Source organism: Oryctolagus cuniculus, chromosome 11 (assembly GCF_964237555.1).
Source record: "Oryctolagus cuniculus chromosome 11, mOryCun1.1, whole genome shotgun sequence".
NCBI classification, from domain to species: Eukaryota; Metazoa; Chordata; class Mammalia; order Lagomorpha; family Leporidae; genus Oryctolagus; species Oryctolagus cuniculus.
Genome location: NC_091442.1, coordinates 1,296,351 through 1,313,690, shown reverse-complemented (window position 1 = coordinate 1,313,690; position 17,340 = coordinate 1,296,351). Strand labels below are relative to the sequence as shown.

General features: G+C 63.2%; 1 protein-coding gene across 3 annotated transcripts in view; it reads right to left on the bottom strand.

The window, feature by feature from the left end:
- TAF4 (TATA-box binding protein associated factor 4) overlaps positions 1-17,340 on the bottom strand; it is a 70,873-nt gene that overhangs the window by 18,787 nt on the left and 34,746 nt on the right. For 2 of the 3 annotated variants that reach the window (XM_070051644.1, XM_070051646.1), the window contains 6 exons: positions 9,313-9,479; positions 8,208-8,327; positions 5,444-5,563; positions 4,516-4,638; positions 1,638-1,727; positions 528-773 (listed from right to left, as the gene is read on the bottom strand). In XM_070051644.1, coding sequence (XP_069907745.1) covers positions 528-773; positions 1,638-1,727; positions 4,516-4,638; positions 5,444-5,563; positions 8,208-8,327; positions 9,313-9,479 — 866 coding nt within the window. The remainder of the gene's footprint in view (positions 1-527; positions 774-1,637; positions 1,728-4,515; positions 4,639-5,443; positions 5,564-8,207; positions 8,328-9,312; positions 9,480-17,340) is intronic. The other variant, XM_070051647.1, reaches the window with a different exon arrangement.

The window sequence follows — 17,340 nt, the reverse complement described above, 5'->3', positions numbered from 1 at the left end:
TGGGAGACTTTCAGCTGGGAGACAAGGCCCGCGGGCACTGGGTCCCGCGTACGGTGCGGCCTCTCGTGGGGCCTAGGAGCCCACAGCACTTTAGTCCACGAGGAAGAAGGCCCCTGGACACCTCGGAAAAACTACATGAGCATCTGGTGAGCCCACTCTGCCTACTGCCTCCACCCACACATCCTTCCTCGGGCCGGGGCTGCGTGGATGAACCACGTGCCAGCAGCCACGGCTCCCTACACTACAAAACACGTGGACCCACAACTATGGCCACAGGCCCCTGCCCCACGAGTCCAGGGCCATCACTCCTGACCACAGAGGAAGGCTGCCGGGAGTCATCACCACCATGTGTGGTTCCTTTAACACATGAACACCGCTGACCACGCCCACGCCAGCGGGGCGGAGCCCACGCCCTCACTCCACTGCCGAGCAGCACGATAGCAGACCCCAGCCCGGCCCCCACCTTCCACCCTCACTGAGAAGCCGGCCGAGCTGGCTGCAGGGCAGGTGGGCCTTGCACTTCGTACCAGCGGGGCGGGCTGCGCCTGCTTGCCCACGCCGACCTGCGTGGGCTGCGTGAGGCTGATGACGGGGGGCTGCAGGGTGCTGGTCACGGTGGCCGCCGTCTTCCCAGCCGTGCGCTGCACGGAGCTGCTCAGAACCACGGCCGTGAGCGCGGTGGTGGCCTGCGAGGCGGGAGGCGGCTGCTGCTGGCTCTGCTGGATGAAGGCTGCGGAGTCCGGCGTCAGCTGTCGCAAGGCGGGTAAGCTCCTCTGGGCGGAAAGACAGGCACAGGGGTCAGGGAGCGGCGCGCGCGGCAGCCGGACACGGGCCAGTGCTGTGGTGCAGTCGGCTGCGCCTCCGCCTGCGGCACCAGCATCCCACTCTGCCTGCCCTGCTTCCAGTCCACTCTCTGCTGTGGCCTGGGAAGGCAGTGGAGGTTGGCCCAGTGCTTGGGCCCCTGCACCCACACGGAGACCAGGAGGAAGCTCCTGGCTCCAGCTCAGCCCAGCCTTAGCCATTGCAGTCATCTGGGGAGTGAACCAGCAGATGGAAGATCCACCCCAAACCCCCGTCCCCTAACTCTGTCCTTCAAAGTAAATAAAATAAGTCGTTCAAAACACAAGAACCAAAAAGCAGCAGCACCAGGGTAGGAGTCGGGCAGGTGTCAGAGCGGCCGGCTGAGGCCCCAGCCCCACTCCCAGTCCAGCTCCCTGCTCATGCACACACGCTGGGGTGCGGGCACAACGGGAGGTGAAGACCCCAACGCCTGGTCTCTGCCCCGCCACGTGGGAGACCCAGACTGCGCTCCGCTCGGCCCAGCCACAGCTGCCGTGGGCGAGGCAGCAGCTGCGAGAGCTCCATCTGCCTCTCAAATAAAAAAAAAGAAAAAAAGAAGTTAAGGGGAGCTCTTCATTAAAGAACAAAAAGCACTGTAGACTCAGTGCTGGGACAAGAGGCCCTCCCTGGGCAGACCCCGCCCTGCTGGGCCAAGGCGCCCCAAGCCGCCCCAAGCCGCCTCTTCCGAAGCAGCGCAGAGCCCGCGCCAGCGTCGGCTCGCGCCGCAGGAAAGCCTGGCTGAGCGAGCACCCCGCGCCTGCGCCCCGCAGGGCCTCGCACTGCCCCCTGCTGATTACCTTCAGGAAAGGCACAAGGTAAGGTTGAGGTGAGGAGTTGAGTTCGCGGTATAACCTGCTAGTGAAATCTTCTGCTTCGATTTTTCCATCCTGAAAGAGAAAAGCCAGGCTGAAACCCCGCGGTGAGCAGACCTCCCGCACACGTAGCCACGCTGAAACCCCGCGGGAGCAGACCTCCCGCACACGTAGCCACGCTGAAACCCCGCGGTGGCAGACCTCCCGCACACGTCTCTCCCGACACGCCCAGACCCCTGGGCACCCAGGCCAGGGCCGCCCCCCGCACACCAGCGCGCCCCGGCTGGGGGCCACGAGGCGTCTGCCCGTGTCTGAGCGTTCGCTCAGGGCTGAGCAAGCCCCTCAGCACCGGCAGCTCTGCGGGGACGGCTCCACGCTCAAGGTCAGCACAGTGAGCTGGGGGTCAGGGCGCCTCTCGGGAGGGAACAACGCTACCACACCCGCAAGGTCCTCGAGGGGCCAGCCGCGCACAGAGGAAGCGAGAGAGCCCAGGGGGCCGTGCGTGGTGTGGCAGCTAAGGCCGCCGCCTGCGGTGCCGGCATCCCCTATGGGTACCGGCTGGGGTCCTGGCTGCCCCCCTTCCGATCCAGCTCTCTGCTGTGGTGTAGAAAAGCAGTGGAAGATGGCCCAGGCCCTTGGCCCCCGCCCCCGTGTGGAAGCTCCTGGCTCCTGGCTTCGGACTGGTGCAGCTCCGGCCATTGTGGCCAACTGGGGAGTGAACCAGTGGCCGAAGACCTTTCTCTCTCTCTCTCTCTCTGCCTCTCCTTCTCTCTCTGTGTAAATCTGACTTTCAAATAAAATTAAATCTTTAAAAAAAAAAATTTTGCTCAAGAAATTACAGGAAGTTTGGTGGAAACAGGGGAGAAAAGCGAGATGGGCAGGAACTGGACCACACGGAGCCGGCTGCTCTCAGGAACTCGGGGCGGGGGGTGGGCAGCAGAAAACGCAAGACCCCTGGCAACAGCAGCGTGGACACGGGCAGAGACCGGCCGTCCAGACCACAGCATGGACACAGGCAGAGACCCCGGCCGTCCAGACCACAGCGTGGACACGGGCAGAGACCGGCTGTGCAGACCACAGCGTGGACACGGGTAGAGAGACCAGCCGTCCAGACCACAGCGTGGACACAGGCAGAGACCCCGGCCATCCAGACCACAGCGTGGACAAGGGCAGAGACCGGCTGTGCAGACCACAGCGTGGACACGGGTAGAGAGACCAGCCGTCCAGACCACAGCATGGACACAGGCAGAGAGACCAGCAGTCCAGACCACAGTGTGGACACGGGCAGAGACCGGCCGTCCAGACCACAGCGTGGACACAAGCAGAGAGACCAGCCGTCCAGACCACAGCGTGGACACAGGCAGAGAGACCAGCAGTCCAGACCACAGTGTGGACACGGGCAGAGACCGGCCGTCCAGACCACAGCATGGACACAGGCAGAGAGACCAGCAGTCCAGACCACAGTGTGGACACGGGCAGAGACCGGCCGTCCAGACCACAGCGTGGACACAAGCAGAGAGACCAGCCGTCCAGACCACAGCGTGGACACAGGCAGAGAGACCAGCAGTCCAGACCACAGTGTGGACACGGGCAGAGACCGGCCGTCCAGACCACAGCGTGGACACGGGCAGAGACCGGCCATCCAGACCACAGCGTGGACACGGGCAGAGACCAGGCTGTTGTAGACCTCAGAGTAGACACGGGCAGAGACCGGCCGTCCAGGCCACAGTGTAGACACGGGCAGAGACCGGCTGTGCAGACCACAGCGTGGACACGGGCAGAGAGACCGGCCATCCAGACCACAGCGTGGACACGGGCAGAGACCAGGCTGTTGTAGACCTCAGTAGACACGGGCAGAGACCGGGCCCTGATTCTGACCCAGGACGCAGAGTGCCGTTCATAAACAGGATTCGGTTGGAGAGGACGAGGAGGAGTCTGGCTCTTGCTGGAGCCTCAGCGGGGGCCGCTGGCACGCACCTGCCCGGAGGCCCCCACCTTCAGGACTCCGAGAGGGCAGACGGGCACCTCGCAGGAACATCCCAAGAGGAGGAACAAGCATGTCCGACGTGAGCCCATCTTCCTGGGCTGCCACTGCCGGCAGCCAAACACAGCCCTGCGTGACGGTGTGGTGAGCAGGGTCGCTGGCAGCGCCCAGGGCTACAAGATGTCACAGAAGGAGGGACAGAGGGGCTGCCGGCAGCCTTGACAAGAGCACAGCCCAGGACAGCAGCTGCTGGACTCAGCGCGGAGCAAGGGCGGCAGGACGGGCTCCAACCTGCATCTGGTGCACCCACGAACTCCACCAGCAGCAGGACCAAGAGCCAAGGGGTGCACAGCTGTGGGGAACCCCTCCTGAGTGGCGCTGTCAGCAGACAGCAGCTTCGAGACGGCGGCGAAACGAGCCCCGGCGGCCCTCGCGGCCCAACACCACCTGGACTGCAGGCGGGCAGGCAGGCAGGCAGGGCCTGGGGCCCGGGCGGGGGCTGGCAATGGGGACATCGGGGCTCCTGGAGTCCTCTGCCCACTCTGTACACACTTGAACCTCTCCACTGGAAAGCAGGTGAAAGAACGAGGGAGGGGAAGCGAGAGGTGGACACCTTGAAAGGCAGCCTTCGGCAGAGGCAGGGACACGGCCTCCCGCACGGCCCCTGGCGCGCCGGGCGCCTGTCCGACTGTCCGAGTGTGAACCAGCACACTCAGCGGGAGACGGCGGCCCACAGGGCGCCACGGGGCGGCGGGGGCAGGGTCAGGGCGGCCCTGCTCCTCGGGCAGGTCTCACTGCCACGCCCGTCCTCGGCACAGGTGGCTGCCCTGTGTCACGGGGCTGCGCCCCAGGCCAAGGGAACCTCGGGCAGGTTCTTACCAGTAAATTCTGCACCAGCTCTTTCACGTTCGCTGCTGTCTCTGTGGACTGTTTGCCAGACGAAGCCAGTTTTATCAATGTAGACAAAAAATTCTTACATTTCTTCACGTTTTCCATGGTTTCCTGGATTAGGGTAAAAAAGACGAGTGAGGAAGTCACGGAAGCCCCTGGTTCGACCGAAACACGCGCAGGCACAGAAGACACGTGTGCGTCTTCTCCAAACCCTGCCGCTGGGCACGCACAACCGGCCCTGCCAGACGGGCAGCCCCGCCCCGCCCAGAGGGCACCGCGGGCACCTCTCCCTCAGCCCAGGGACCACGATGAGCCTACGAGGCGTTATCGCAAAGATGGACGGACGCCTGCCTCCGTGGACACAGGCGACGACACAGGCGCTAAAACGACGCAACTCAGCAAAGAAACAGAGCGGGGGCCAAGTCCGGCAGGACCCTGCTCTGGCTGAGGACCGGCGAGGGCCGAGTAGGCAGGACCCCGCTCTGGCTGAGGACCAGCAAGGGCCGAGTCCGGCAGGACCCCGCTCTGGCTGAGGACCGGCAAGGGCCGAGTAGGCAGGACCCCGCTCTGGCTGAGGACCGGCGAGGGCCGAGTAGGCAGGACCCCGCTCTGGCTGAGGACCGGCGAGGGCGCAGGCAGAGTGGCCGTGTGGCACAGACGCGGCCCGGCGGCGCAGCCACGCGTGCTGCCTGCAGCGCCTCTGGCCAGGCCTTTGCCACCCGGACCCTGCCCTGCACCCTCCCCATGCACTTCCACACTGAGGTCCCCTGTGCCCCCTGCCCCGCACCAGTCCATGGTCTGAGCTGGCAGGAACAGGACCCTCGGGCCCCTAACGTCACGACCCAGACGGCACTGACTGCAGCTGGCCTTGGGAGGTGGCGCAGCGCCTGGCGCCGTGGGAAGCAGCAGCTCCTACCGTGGCAGCTGTGGAGGTGGCGGTCGCGCCGGGCACGGGTCGCTGAGGCGTTCCTGTTTGAACGGCAGCTGCTGTCCCCAGGGCAGTCGTCTGGGCAGCGCCCCCCAGGACGAGCTGAGGCTGCAAGAGCCCAAAACACAAGGTGAATGCATCGCCCGCCCCCGACCGGCCAAGGGAGACGCCAGCCTCTCCTCCCACAGAGGCAAGAAACCCAGATGGCTGAGGGCCCAGCCACCTGCTGGGGCAGGGCCAGAGCTCTCAGGCCAGCTGAACAAGTACCCGCTGCCTGGACAAACCCCCCGAGCCACCCGAGATGGCTCCGCTGACCCGCGGGCAGAGCCAGGCCTCTGAGGACCGCAGCACCGAGTGCCTAGGAGAGTCTCCCATGCACCTGCCTCAGCAAAGCCCAGCCCTGGGAAGGCCCTGGTCTGTAGAAACTGATCACACAGTCACACGGGTGTGAACCGAGAGCCAACCCCGATCCCCATCTCAGAAACGAAAGAACCAGGTCCTGGCGGGGCCACCACTCGGCTGAACAAATGAGCATTTGCTGAGCAGATGGGCAGGGAGACCTCCAACTGCCCCCGCGCTGATCAAGCTGCTGCCAGGGTCAAGCCCCTGCGACCCCCGCTCTGCAGAAATGATCCCTAAGCCAGTGTCTTCCCAATTTCCAAACCTAAAGTTGACCGCATTCTCCCTTTCCAATCCTTCAGAACAGTGCTCTTCTGCTCTCTGAAAGCAGCGGGCAGTGCAGCCCCGGGAGCGCCCCCCGCAGCCCGAGCAGCTGAACTGCAACTCCCGCAGGCCTGCGGGCTTCCCCGAGTCTGGGTGTCCCCTCACCGCAGCCGTCACCTTCCAACTGCGGAAAACCGAGTGCCGAACACAGCGGGCAGCCTCCGCAGGAGGGGAGGGGCAGCCAGGCTGCTTCTGGCCCCAGAAATACCCACAAGTCATCCTGCCCTCCGCGAGCTTGATTATTTCTATTAATATTACTCATTTTAAAATGTATTTATCTAACTCATTTGGAAGGCAGAGAGACAGAGATCGCCCGTCTGCCGGTTTACTCCACAAGTGCCCCCATAGCCAGGGCTGTGCCAGGTTAAAGCCACACGCCAGGTACTCCACAGGTCTCCCACACGGGTGGCAGGGGCCCGCGTTTCGGGCCATGACTGCTGCCTCCCAGGGTGACCCCAGGCTGGGTCTCACTGCTGCCCCAAATGGCCACTGCTGGGCTTTCTCATTCGAATTTATGTGACCCCCCAAACCACACCAGACCGCCTCCACCAACCTTAGTAAACGCATCGTCACACAATGTGATACAAAACTTTGTCAACTTCTCAGAAAACGGCAGTAACTGCCCGGCCAGGTGCGTCTCCCCACGGGGGCAGAACCACGAGGCCTCTGCGGAGCCCTGCCTGCCACACGCATGCTCCTGACGCCACACAACCCGCACGGGCCCTCGGTCACAACCGTCACCCTCCCTGCCTGCACAGGGAAATGACCGCTCGGGCGTGACAGGAAAGAGCCCTGGCGCCTCGCCCCATCAGGGTCCTCTCGGGAAGTGGCGGGCAGCCGGGCCAAGACGATGGGCAAGGCGGCACGCGAGGAGGGCCTCCCTCCAGGGCACGAGGGTTCTGTCCCCGGCAGAGGGGCCGGCAAGCCCAGCGTGCAAACTCTTCTCCTGGCCCCAGTGGCCGTGGCTGAGCTGCCAGGAGCAGCAGTCACCAGGACAGAGGCCAGCTGTGCCCCACAACAGCGTAACGAGCTTTTAAAAACCAAGGCCCATGGGGGGGGTGTGGAGAAGAGGAGCGCAGGGCCCAGCATGGCGAGACCAGGAGCAAGCTCCAGAGCCCGGCCCGGCCCGTGAGAGGCACACGTACCACCAGGCTGGGCACACGACACTCACCGTGACCTCAGGGCAACAGGCCCAGCCACAGAAACTGCCTGCACTTTGGCACCTCTCACCCAGACCTACCTCATCAGCAAGGTGACGCCGGGGACAGGCGTGGCACTGTGTGGCAGCATCCCATGTCACAGTGCCAGGTCCAAGTCCTGGCTCTGCTTCTATCCCAGCTTCCTGCCAAAGCACACCTGGGAGGCAGCAGGTTGGGTCCCCACCCCCCCATGGGATTCCTAGATCCTGGCTTCAGCCTGATCCAGCCTAGGCTGATACAGGACTTTATAGAATGAACCAGCAGGTGGAAGATCTCTCTGTGGCTCTCTCCATCCCTCCAACCACCCCACTGCCTTTCAAATATTAAAACAATTTCTGGGGCCGGCGCTGTGATATAGCGGGTAAAGCCGCCGCCTGCAGCGCCGGCATCCCATATGGGCACCGGTTCAGGTCCCGGCTGCTCCACTTCTCATCCAGCTCTCTGCTGTGGCCTGGGAAAGCAGTGGAAGATGGCCCAAGTGCTTGGGTCCCTGAACCCACATGGGAGACCCAGAAGAAGCTCCTGGCTCCTGACTTCAGACCAGCCCAGCAGATGGAAGACCTCTCTCTCTCTCTGCCTTTCAAATAAATAAATAAATAAATGAGTCCCTAGAATAAACCTGCATCGTAAGGCGTGTTAGTCATCCCTCCGGGCACAGCAGAGCTTCCTGAGTGCTGTGCAACCTCAGCCATCACGTAGCCCTGTTCTCAGAGCTCTCTCTTCGTGGGAAGCCCTCCGAGCTCGCGTCAGTACCGATAACCCTGCAGCAACCCACGGAGAGCCCCACCCGTCAGAGAGCAGCGGGCTCCGCGGCCCAGCGGCTGTCTTACCTGGACGCCAGGGGAGCGCTGTAGGGTTGTAGTGGACTGTACCGTCGTCTGGGCCTGAGACACTTGCTTAATTATGGTCGTGGGGGTCACCTGCCGTGCAATGAGAGGTGTCCCAGGTGCCTGCCAAACAAGGGAAGGCCGTGTCGTCTAAAACAAGCTGCAAGCCAAGAAAACGCAACCCCAGGTTCCACCGCACAAAGACCCCAATCCTGACACGTAACGAGGACACCCCAGGGCCACAAGCCCAGCCACAATCTCACGTGCCCTCCCCGTGGCAGGAGGCAGAGAGCCTCTCCAACTTCCGTAGGGAGTGCCCAGACCCCTGCGCGGTCTCTGGAGAAGGCACGCATCCGTACGGCCAGGAAGCTGGCCCACCCCGGAGGGAGACATCTCGACCCGAGCAGGCGACGTCCATCTGAGGAGACTACGGCGATGCGCACAGCCCACAGCCAACGTGCACGCACAGGCCTCATCCATCAGCGTCTCCCTCGCAGACAAGCCCCCCAGACCACGGGGACACCACGCTGGTCCGATACGGGCTCTCCACAGCCCGCAGCAGGCACACAGCTGTCCACAGGATGGAGGCGTGAACTCGAGGCAAACAGCTGATGTGGCGGGACAGGAAGCTGGCGGACCACGCACCAGGAGACGGGTGGCCGCCGGCAGCGTGTGGCACGCGCCAGGGCAGAGGGCAGGCAGGTCCTCTGCTCCAACACCAGGCGCCGTCCTCCCCTGCAAGCCAGGAGGGACCCGCAGCCCTCCAGCCGAGACGGTGTGGGGGGGGCCGCTTGCCTGCTCTCGGCACACACCCGCTCACTCCACTCCACCGCCCCGCACTCTCCACGCCCAGCACCCGAGAGCCCTGGCAGCTACATACACCCGTGATCCCCACTCTACAGCCGAGGCACAAAGAGCAGGCAAGGAGCCAGGGTGGCTGCTCCAACCCCACCTGGCCGGCCAGAGTCCAGCCATGCCTGGGCCTCCCTGGCAGTGAGGGGCAGTCGCCCTACGCCCCTTGCTCACTTGGGACAGCCTGGCTGTGTGTGGTGGTGGGGAGCAGGGGAGGGGCGGGGGAGGCAGGTGTTCGGCGCACACGGGCACTCACCTGTACGGTGGAGATCTGGACAGGAGGGGCACTTGTGGGGGTTGCAGGGCGGGGCGCCATGGTGCTCTGAGGCTGGGCCTGGGCGTGGGCCTGAGCCTGCATCTGGGCCAGGGCCTGCTGAGGGATCATTAGCAGCTGCCCGTTCTCGCTGCGCACGAGGACCATTCCTGGGGGACAAAGGAGAGCAGCGTCAGGAAGCGCACCCCCGCCTAGCCCGCCCCGGACAGCCAAAGAGCAAGGGACTTTCCTCCGCGAAAAAGCCAGGGCGCTGAGCAGGGTGACCCTGCCACTGCCACCGTCCGCCCCGCAGCCCCGCCCTCCACCACCGAGACAGCCCGGTGCTCACAGCCGCGCTGCCCAGAGCTGGCCCGGTTCACAGGGTGGCAGCATCAGCCAGTGAGAGTACCTGGCCTGGACGCGGAGACGCGGCCCTCGGGACACCCCCTCTCCGAGTCACATTGCTACAGACCAGAGCTGCCCCAACCTGCACCCTCGACGTCCGCACCACACGGGGGGGGGGGGGTGCTGCCCCCTGCGCGCCTCCTGAGCCACGGCTGGCCCTGCACACGGCACCACGCTGGGACGCGAGCCTCCAGGGCAGAGACAACCACATGCCCTCTTAGGTCTTCAAGTCGTGGGGAAGCAAACCCCTCCAGCCAGGAGCGACGCTCACTCCAGCTCAGGCTCCACTCGCAGCACAGGGTGTGCAGCGCTCACCCTGGACTTCCCACGGCTGAGCCGGGGCTGAAGCGGCACGAGCTCACCCCACGCTCGGCCTCAGCGGAGCCTGGCAGGCAGCCGGGCCCCACCACAGCCCAGCTGAGAAGCAAGGCCCCGGGATGCGGCCTGCCGTGGTCCCAGAGCACCGTGTCACGTGCCGGCCACGCCAGAGATGCCCGGGAGGCTGCGTGCCCCCTGAGGACGCCCCCGGCGTCTCGTGAGCCGCAGAGCAAGCCCAGAGGTCTGCCCCATCTGGGCTCTCAAAACCCATCACGGCATCGAGCAATGACAACAGGCTCGCCTCGAAAATTCTCGATCCAAAAAATCCAGTTTATGCCTACTAAGAAATATCCCTTTCTAAACAGACCACACCGAAACCAATCAACCCCAAACCCAGCTGCTGCAAATCCAGTGAGTCCTCGACAGGTCTCGCAGGCCCAACGCCGCCACCACAGCACCCTTCAGCGCTGTGTCCGTGCGCGTCCGACGCCCAGGAGATCCGTCTCAGCAGACAGTACCTCGCATCGGCCCTGCAGTCACCAGCCTAGGTGTGGGCCACGGGGCGGCCACGACCACCCCCCGCAGTGCACACTCAAGCTGGGCCCCAGAGAAGGAGACCTGGTGACACCCCAGAAACCATCCCTGCACCCCAGGGGTTCAGAGCTGCAACCTCGCACTCCACAGAGCCTTCCCAGGCCAGCCTGCTCCCCCACCTGAAGACAGCTCGGAAGTGGACACGTGGCACAGGGCAGCACCCAGGGCACAGCAGGGAGGGCAGCTCTGGGACCCCCGTGCCGTGCCAGCCAACAGAAGCTGTGGCCGCGCTTTCGTCACCAGCAGTCTCTCCACTTGGAAAATCACCCCACACACGTTCAAGGGCATACTGCAGACAGGCATGAAACAGCAACACGGTTACAACGTCAACAGAGTGCGAGTGGTGTTATGTCAGACAGGGCCAGTGTCTGCGGACACGCCCAGGGGTGCTGCATTTGTCAACTCGAAGAAATTAACAAGTACGCTGCTGCTGACTAAACTCCGGACTTTATCCCATTAATGTCCTTTGTCTGTTCCAGGATCCAACCCAAGATACTTCATCTTCGGACCTTTGACCCCTGAGAATATACAATCTGCTTTAGAAGAAATGATAGCCACAGGCTCCTGAGAGCCGTCGAAGGCTTCGCAGGCAGGACCCGGCCACATTGCTGGAGGCCTGCGGAACACCGAGACCACGGAGCTCCTCGCTCCCAAAGCCCCGCCACACCCCCAGGGCACCCTCCTCCACCTGCCAAAGGCTGCCTGAGTGCTGCAGCCCAACCGCAGCCTGCACAGTGCGCCGAGGCCCCTAGGAGCAGCCAGGACCAGCGACAGGCAGGTCGCTGGGGGGTGGACACCAGGGGACCGGGAGAGTGGTATGCCCTGCTGCGTTGCTGGGTCCTCAGACACACTGTGTGTGTGCACAGGGTCAGGGCACCCGGGCAGGGCCTGTGTCTACGGTCAGACACACTGTGTGTGTGTGTGCACGGGGTCAGGGCACCCGGGCAGGGCCTGTGTCTACGGTCAGACACACTGTGTGTGTGTGTGCACGGGGTCAGGGCACCAGGGCAGGGCCTGTGTCTACGGTCAGACACACTGTGTGTGTGTGTGCACGGGGTCAGGGCACCCGGGCAGGGCCTGTGTCTACGGTCAGACACACTGTGTGTGTGTGTGCACGGGGTCAGGGCACCCGGGCAGGGCCTGTGTCTACAGTAAGACACACTGTGTGTGTGTGTGTGCAAAGGGTCAGGGCACCCGGGCAGGGCCTGTGTCTTGGTCAGACACACTGTGTGTGCGTGCACAGGGTCAGGGCACCAGGGCAGGGCCTGTGTCTACGGTCAGACACACTGTGTGTGTGTGTGCACGGGGTCAGGGCACCAGGGCAGGGCCTGTGTCTACGGTCAGACACACTGTGTGTGTGTGTGTGTGCGCATAGGGTCAGGGCACCCGGGCAGGGCCTGTGTCTACGGTCAGACACAGTGTGTGTGTGCACAGGGTCAGGGCACCCGGGCAGGGCCTGTGTCTACGGTCAGACACACTGTGTGTGTGTGTGCACGGGGTCAGGGCACCAGGGCAGGGCCTGTGTCTACGGTCAGACACACTGTGTGTGTGTGTGTGTGCGCATAGGGTCAGGGCACCCAGGCAGGGCCTGTGTCTATGGTCAGGGTATGAGTTGGAAAAGGACCCTACAGCCTACCAGAACAGCCGCAGGACTCCAAACAGGCGGCTTACCCTCTCTTGTACAGGATACACGGCTGGCAGGAAACGAGCCGCAGGGCGAGGACACACCTGTACTCAACGGCCGGTGAGAGCGCTTCCTGAGCCGCAGCCGCATCACTGCCAGCCAAGGGCACACCGAGGCACACAGCAGGTGTAGCTACAGCATCAGTCACTCATCCTAACAAGACACACTCGTGTGCCCACCCCGAGAGTGCACGGCTGCGATTCGGTGACATCATCACAGCTCTGGCTCTTGTCAACGCTGGTGACAAGCACTCGCTTCAAACGGTAAACAACCCCAGGTTCCTGTTCAGGCACCTGTCCCAACATGTAACACGGGAATGTGAGAAGGAAGGCCTTGAGAGGGGGCCGGCCACGCGTCCCGCCTGCGGGCAGCTGCCCAGTGCGACGGCTCGGGATGAGCGCCGTCATGTGACCAGCCAGGTGTGATCCTAACCCTAGTTTAGAAACAGGACACCATGGAGTGGGCAGAACCGTTTGTTGACACTCGGATCCCCATGCTGGGTGGTTCGCTACACACACAGTAAGAACCCACAGGGCAGGCAAGACGGTCCCAGGACGACACCTGCCACATGAGCTCTGTGCATCCAGCCCTGGAGCCAGGGAGGAAAACAGCAACACCACGACCAGCCAACCCCAGGCCTGGGCCCAGGGCCATCGACACCTGAACCCCCGGCCGGCCTGCTCTCCTGATCCTCCAGGCGCAGGACACCACGGAACACAAGCAAGCGTCACGGGTGAGATCTGGCAGACAGCAACAGCTCGCATTTGTGTCTTTACTTTTTTTTTTTTTTTTTTTTTTTTTTTTAATTTATTTGAAAGAGCAACAGAAAAAGCGCTCTTCCATCCGCTGGTTCGTTCCCCAGATGGCTGCAAGGGCCAGGGCTGAGCCAGGAGCTTCTTCCAGGTCTCCCCGGTGGGTGCAGGGCCCCAAGCACTTGGGCCATCTTCTCTGCTTTCCCAGGCCAACAGCAGGGAGCTGGATTGGGAGTGGAGCAGCCGGGATACGCACCGGCACCCACACGGGATGCCCGCGTGCACCGGCGGCGTTACTCGCTGCGTCACCACGCCGGGCCCTCGAGGTTTGTGTCTTAATGATTGTAAATCCTTCCCAGCATGGAAACCAGCGCTCCTCACAGGAAGCCTAAAACGCAGGAGCACAGGAAGAGGGACACCTCGCAGCCTCGCCTGCCCGTGGCTCCCACGGCCACGTGCCCCCCCCCAGTGAGGAGTGGGGGTCACTGCTCAGACTCGTGTTCTCGTCACTCTTCCACTGAACATTTTTTTTTTTTTGACAGGCAGAGTGGACAGTGAGAGAGAGAGAGAGAGAGAGAGAGAAAGGTCTTCCTTTGCCGTTGGTTCACCCTCCAATGGCCGCCGCGGCCGACGTGCTGCAGCCGGCACACCGCGCTAATCTGATGGCAGGAGCCAGGTGCTTCTCCTGGTCTCCCATGGGGTGCAGGGCCCAAGCACTTGGGCCATCCTCCACTGCACTCCCTGGCCACAGCAGAGAGCTGGCCTGGAAGAGGGGCAACCAGGACAGGATCCGGCGCCCCGACCGGGACTAGAACCCGGGGTGCCGGCGCCGCTAGGCGGAGGATTAGCCTAGTGAGCCGCAGTGCCGGCCCCACTGAACATTCTTCAGCAGCTCCAAGGTATTACAGCCAATACAGCGTAACTTCCTTTCTGGGGAAGACTTCGCCGTTTTCTATTTTTCCTTATCGTGAAAAAGTAGGTTTTTAAATCAGAGTATGGAGTGTCTACTGGTGGCTTTTAAAGTGCACACGTGTGGAGGGGCAGCAGGCAGAGGCCTCCCCAGGGACAGAGCAGCCGCCCACCCTCCAGAGCCCAGGGCACTTCTCCCAGGGGCCCAGGGGCGTGCAAGCCACACAAACTCCTCCAGGGCCTCCGGCCCCAGCTCAGGACCACGCACAGGCAGCGGCTCGGCGTCCCACCCGCACCCGGCTCTCCCTGGCCTCTGGTCACGAACCCTTCCCACTGCACCTCAGCCCAGGACGACCGACACACAGGCCAGCACTGACACCACACAGGCCAGCACTGACACCCACACAGACCAGCACTGACACCACACAGACCAGCACTGACACCCACACAGCACCACACAGGCCAGCACTGACACCCACACAGGCCAGCACTGACGCCCACACAGGCCAGCACTGACACCCACACAGGCCAGCACTGACACCCACACAGCACCACACAGGCCAGCACTGACACCCACACAGGCCAGCACTGACACCCACACAGGCCAGCACTGACACCCACACAGACCAGCACTGACGCCCACACAGGCCAGCACTGACGCCCACACAGACCAGCACTGACGCCCACACAGGCCAGCACTGACGCCCACACAGACCAGCACTGACACCACACAGACCAGCACTGACACCACACAGGCCAGCACTGACACCACACAGGCCAGCACTGACACCACACAGGCCAGCACTGACACCACACAGGCCAGCACTGACACCCACACAGACCAGCACTGACACCCACACAGGCCAGCACTGACACCACACAGACCAGCACTGACACCACACAGACCAGCACTGACACCACACAGCACCACACAGACCAGCACTGACACCACACAGCACCACACAGACCAGCACTGACACCACACAGACCAGCACTGACACCACACAGACCAGCACTGACGCCCACACAGGCCAGCACTGACACCCACACAGACCAGCACTGACGCCCACACAGGCCAGCACTGACACCACACAGACCAGCACTGACACCACACAGACCAGCACTGACACCACACAGCACCACACAGACCAGCACTGACACCACACAGCACCACACAGACCAGCACTGACACCACACAGACCAGCACTGACACCCACACAGACCAGCACTGACACCACACAGACCAGCACTGACACCACACAGGCCAGCACTGACACCCACACAGACCAGCACTGACGCCCACACAGGCCAGCACTGACACCACACAGACCAGCACTGACACCACACAGACCAGCACTGACACCACACAGCACCACACAGACCAGCACTGACACCACACAGCACCACACAGACCAGCACTGACACCACACAGACCAGCACTGACACCACACAGGCCAGCACTGACACCCACACAGGCCAGCACTGACGCCCACACAGACCAGCACTGACACCACACAGACCAGCACTGACACCACACAGGCCAGCACTGACACCCACACAGGCCAGCACTGACACCCACACAGGCCAGCACTGACGCCCACACAGACCAGCACTGACACCACACAGACCAGCACTGACACCACACAGGCCAGCACTGACGCCCACACAGACCAGCACTGACACCACACAGACCAGCACTGACACCACACAGCACCACACAGGCCAGCACTGACACCACACAGGCCAGCACTGACACCACACAGGCACTTCTGGCCCTCGGCCTGGCTCCCGCGTGCACAGTCCCAGCCGCCTGACCTTCCGACTGGCAACCTCATCCACACACCCCCTCCAGACACGGTGCCTACCAGGACAGGACTCGCGGGCTGTGGAACCAGGCATCTGCCCCCACTCTCGCCGCGCGAGGGTCCTGGGTGCTGAGCGTGCTGACGACCACGCCGTCAGGCCTGCCTGGAGGCAGAGCCTTGGCCATTCGGTCTGTGCCAAGCAAACCACCACCCACGGGAGCAACAGCACGGCGAGGGAGCTGCGCCAGGGCCTGGGCCTCCCAGGGCCTGTCCCAGGCAGCCCCTGGCCTGGGCTGGACCGGCACACCCATCAGGAGAGCACACTGCCAGAGCTGACCACGGAGCTCTGGGGACTTTCTGCCTTCTTTTTTTAAAGATTTATTTTATTTATTTGAAAGTCAGAGTTAGAGAAAGAAGGCGAGAGAGAGAGAGAGAGAGAGATCTTCTATCCGATGGTTCACTCCCCCATAAATGACCACAATACCCAGGCCCGGGCCAGACTAAAGCCAGGAGCCAGGAGCTTCTTCCTGGTCTCCCACGTGGGTGCAGGGGCCCAAACACCTGGGCCATCCTCTGCTGCTTTCCCACCATTAGCAGGGAGCTGGACAGGCACTGGAGCAGCGAGGACTCGAACCAGCGCCCATATGGGATGCTGGCGTGGCAGGCGGCAGCTTAACTCGCTGCGCCACACCACTGGCCCCACTTCCCGCTTTTTAAATTTCAAGATGCTTGACTCCGAGGGGCAGGAAGGGCGGGCAGAAGGCCTGTGGCTGGGGCAGACACAGCCTGTGTGGCCCTGGGCCTTCAAGGGCAGCTGAGTCAGGGTCTCGACCTTGACACCCACTCTCCTCCAGCGCCTAGCCTTTGCGAAGGCTGCCAGTGGCCCTGACTGGCAGGGGACAGCAGTGGAGCCCGCACCTCCAGCCTGGGCGGGGCACACTCCCCTCCTCTCTCAGCTGTGACCCACCAGGGACCCCCAGCGCAACTCTAGCTGCACTCCTCCCCCTCATCCCATCTCCCCTCTCCACAAGAGTGCAGCGCTCCCGCGGCTCTGCCTGCCACGCCCTTCTCCCTGGAGACCCAGGACTGGGCCTCTACTCTGTGGCCGAGGTCAAAGGTGAGTCCCCCTCCAGGGGTTTGCCCTCCAGCCTGTCCACGCCCAGGGCCTCAGGGACCCTCAGCACAGGCCGACCTGACACCCCTTTCGCCAGGCTTGCGCTGGTCAGGTTCCAGGGCTCCCGGCCTTTCTGGGGAAGCACACGCTCCAGGGCCAGCAGGGCCCAGTCACCCCAAGTCCCTGCCTCATCCCACCCCGGGCCCTGCGGCTTTATTTTCCAAAAAGGAAACTCCGTTTAAATTGACATTCATCCCTGGTTCAGACCGTCTGGGTGTCTCCCAGTGGGAAGGCCTATGGGGGCTGAAGCTCCAGGGACCACCTCCTCTCAAGGCCGGCGGCTGAGGGGCCCGGCCACCGACAAAAGCCCCACAAAAAGGCAGAGACCAAAACAGTGACCTGATAGCCGTCACTGAGAACCCCTGCGCACACACAGGGGAAGTCAAAGGT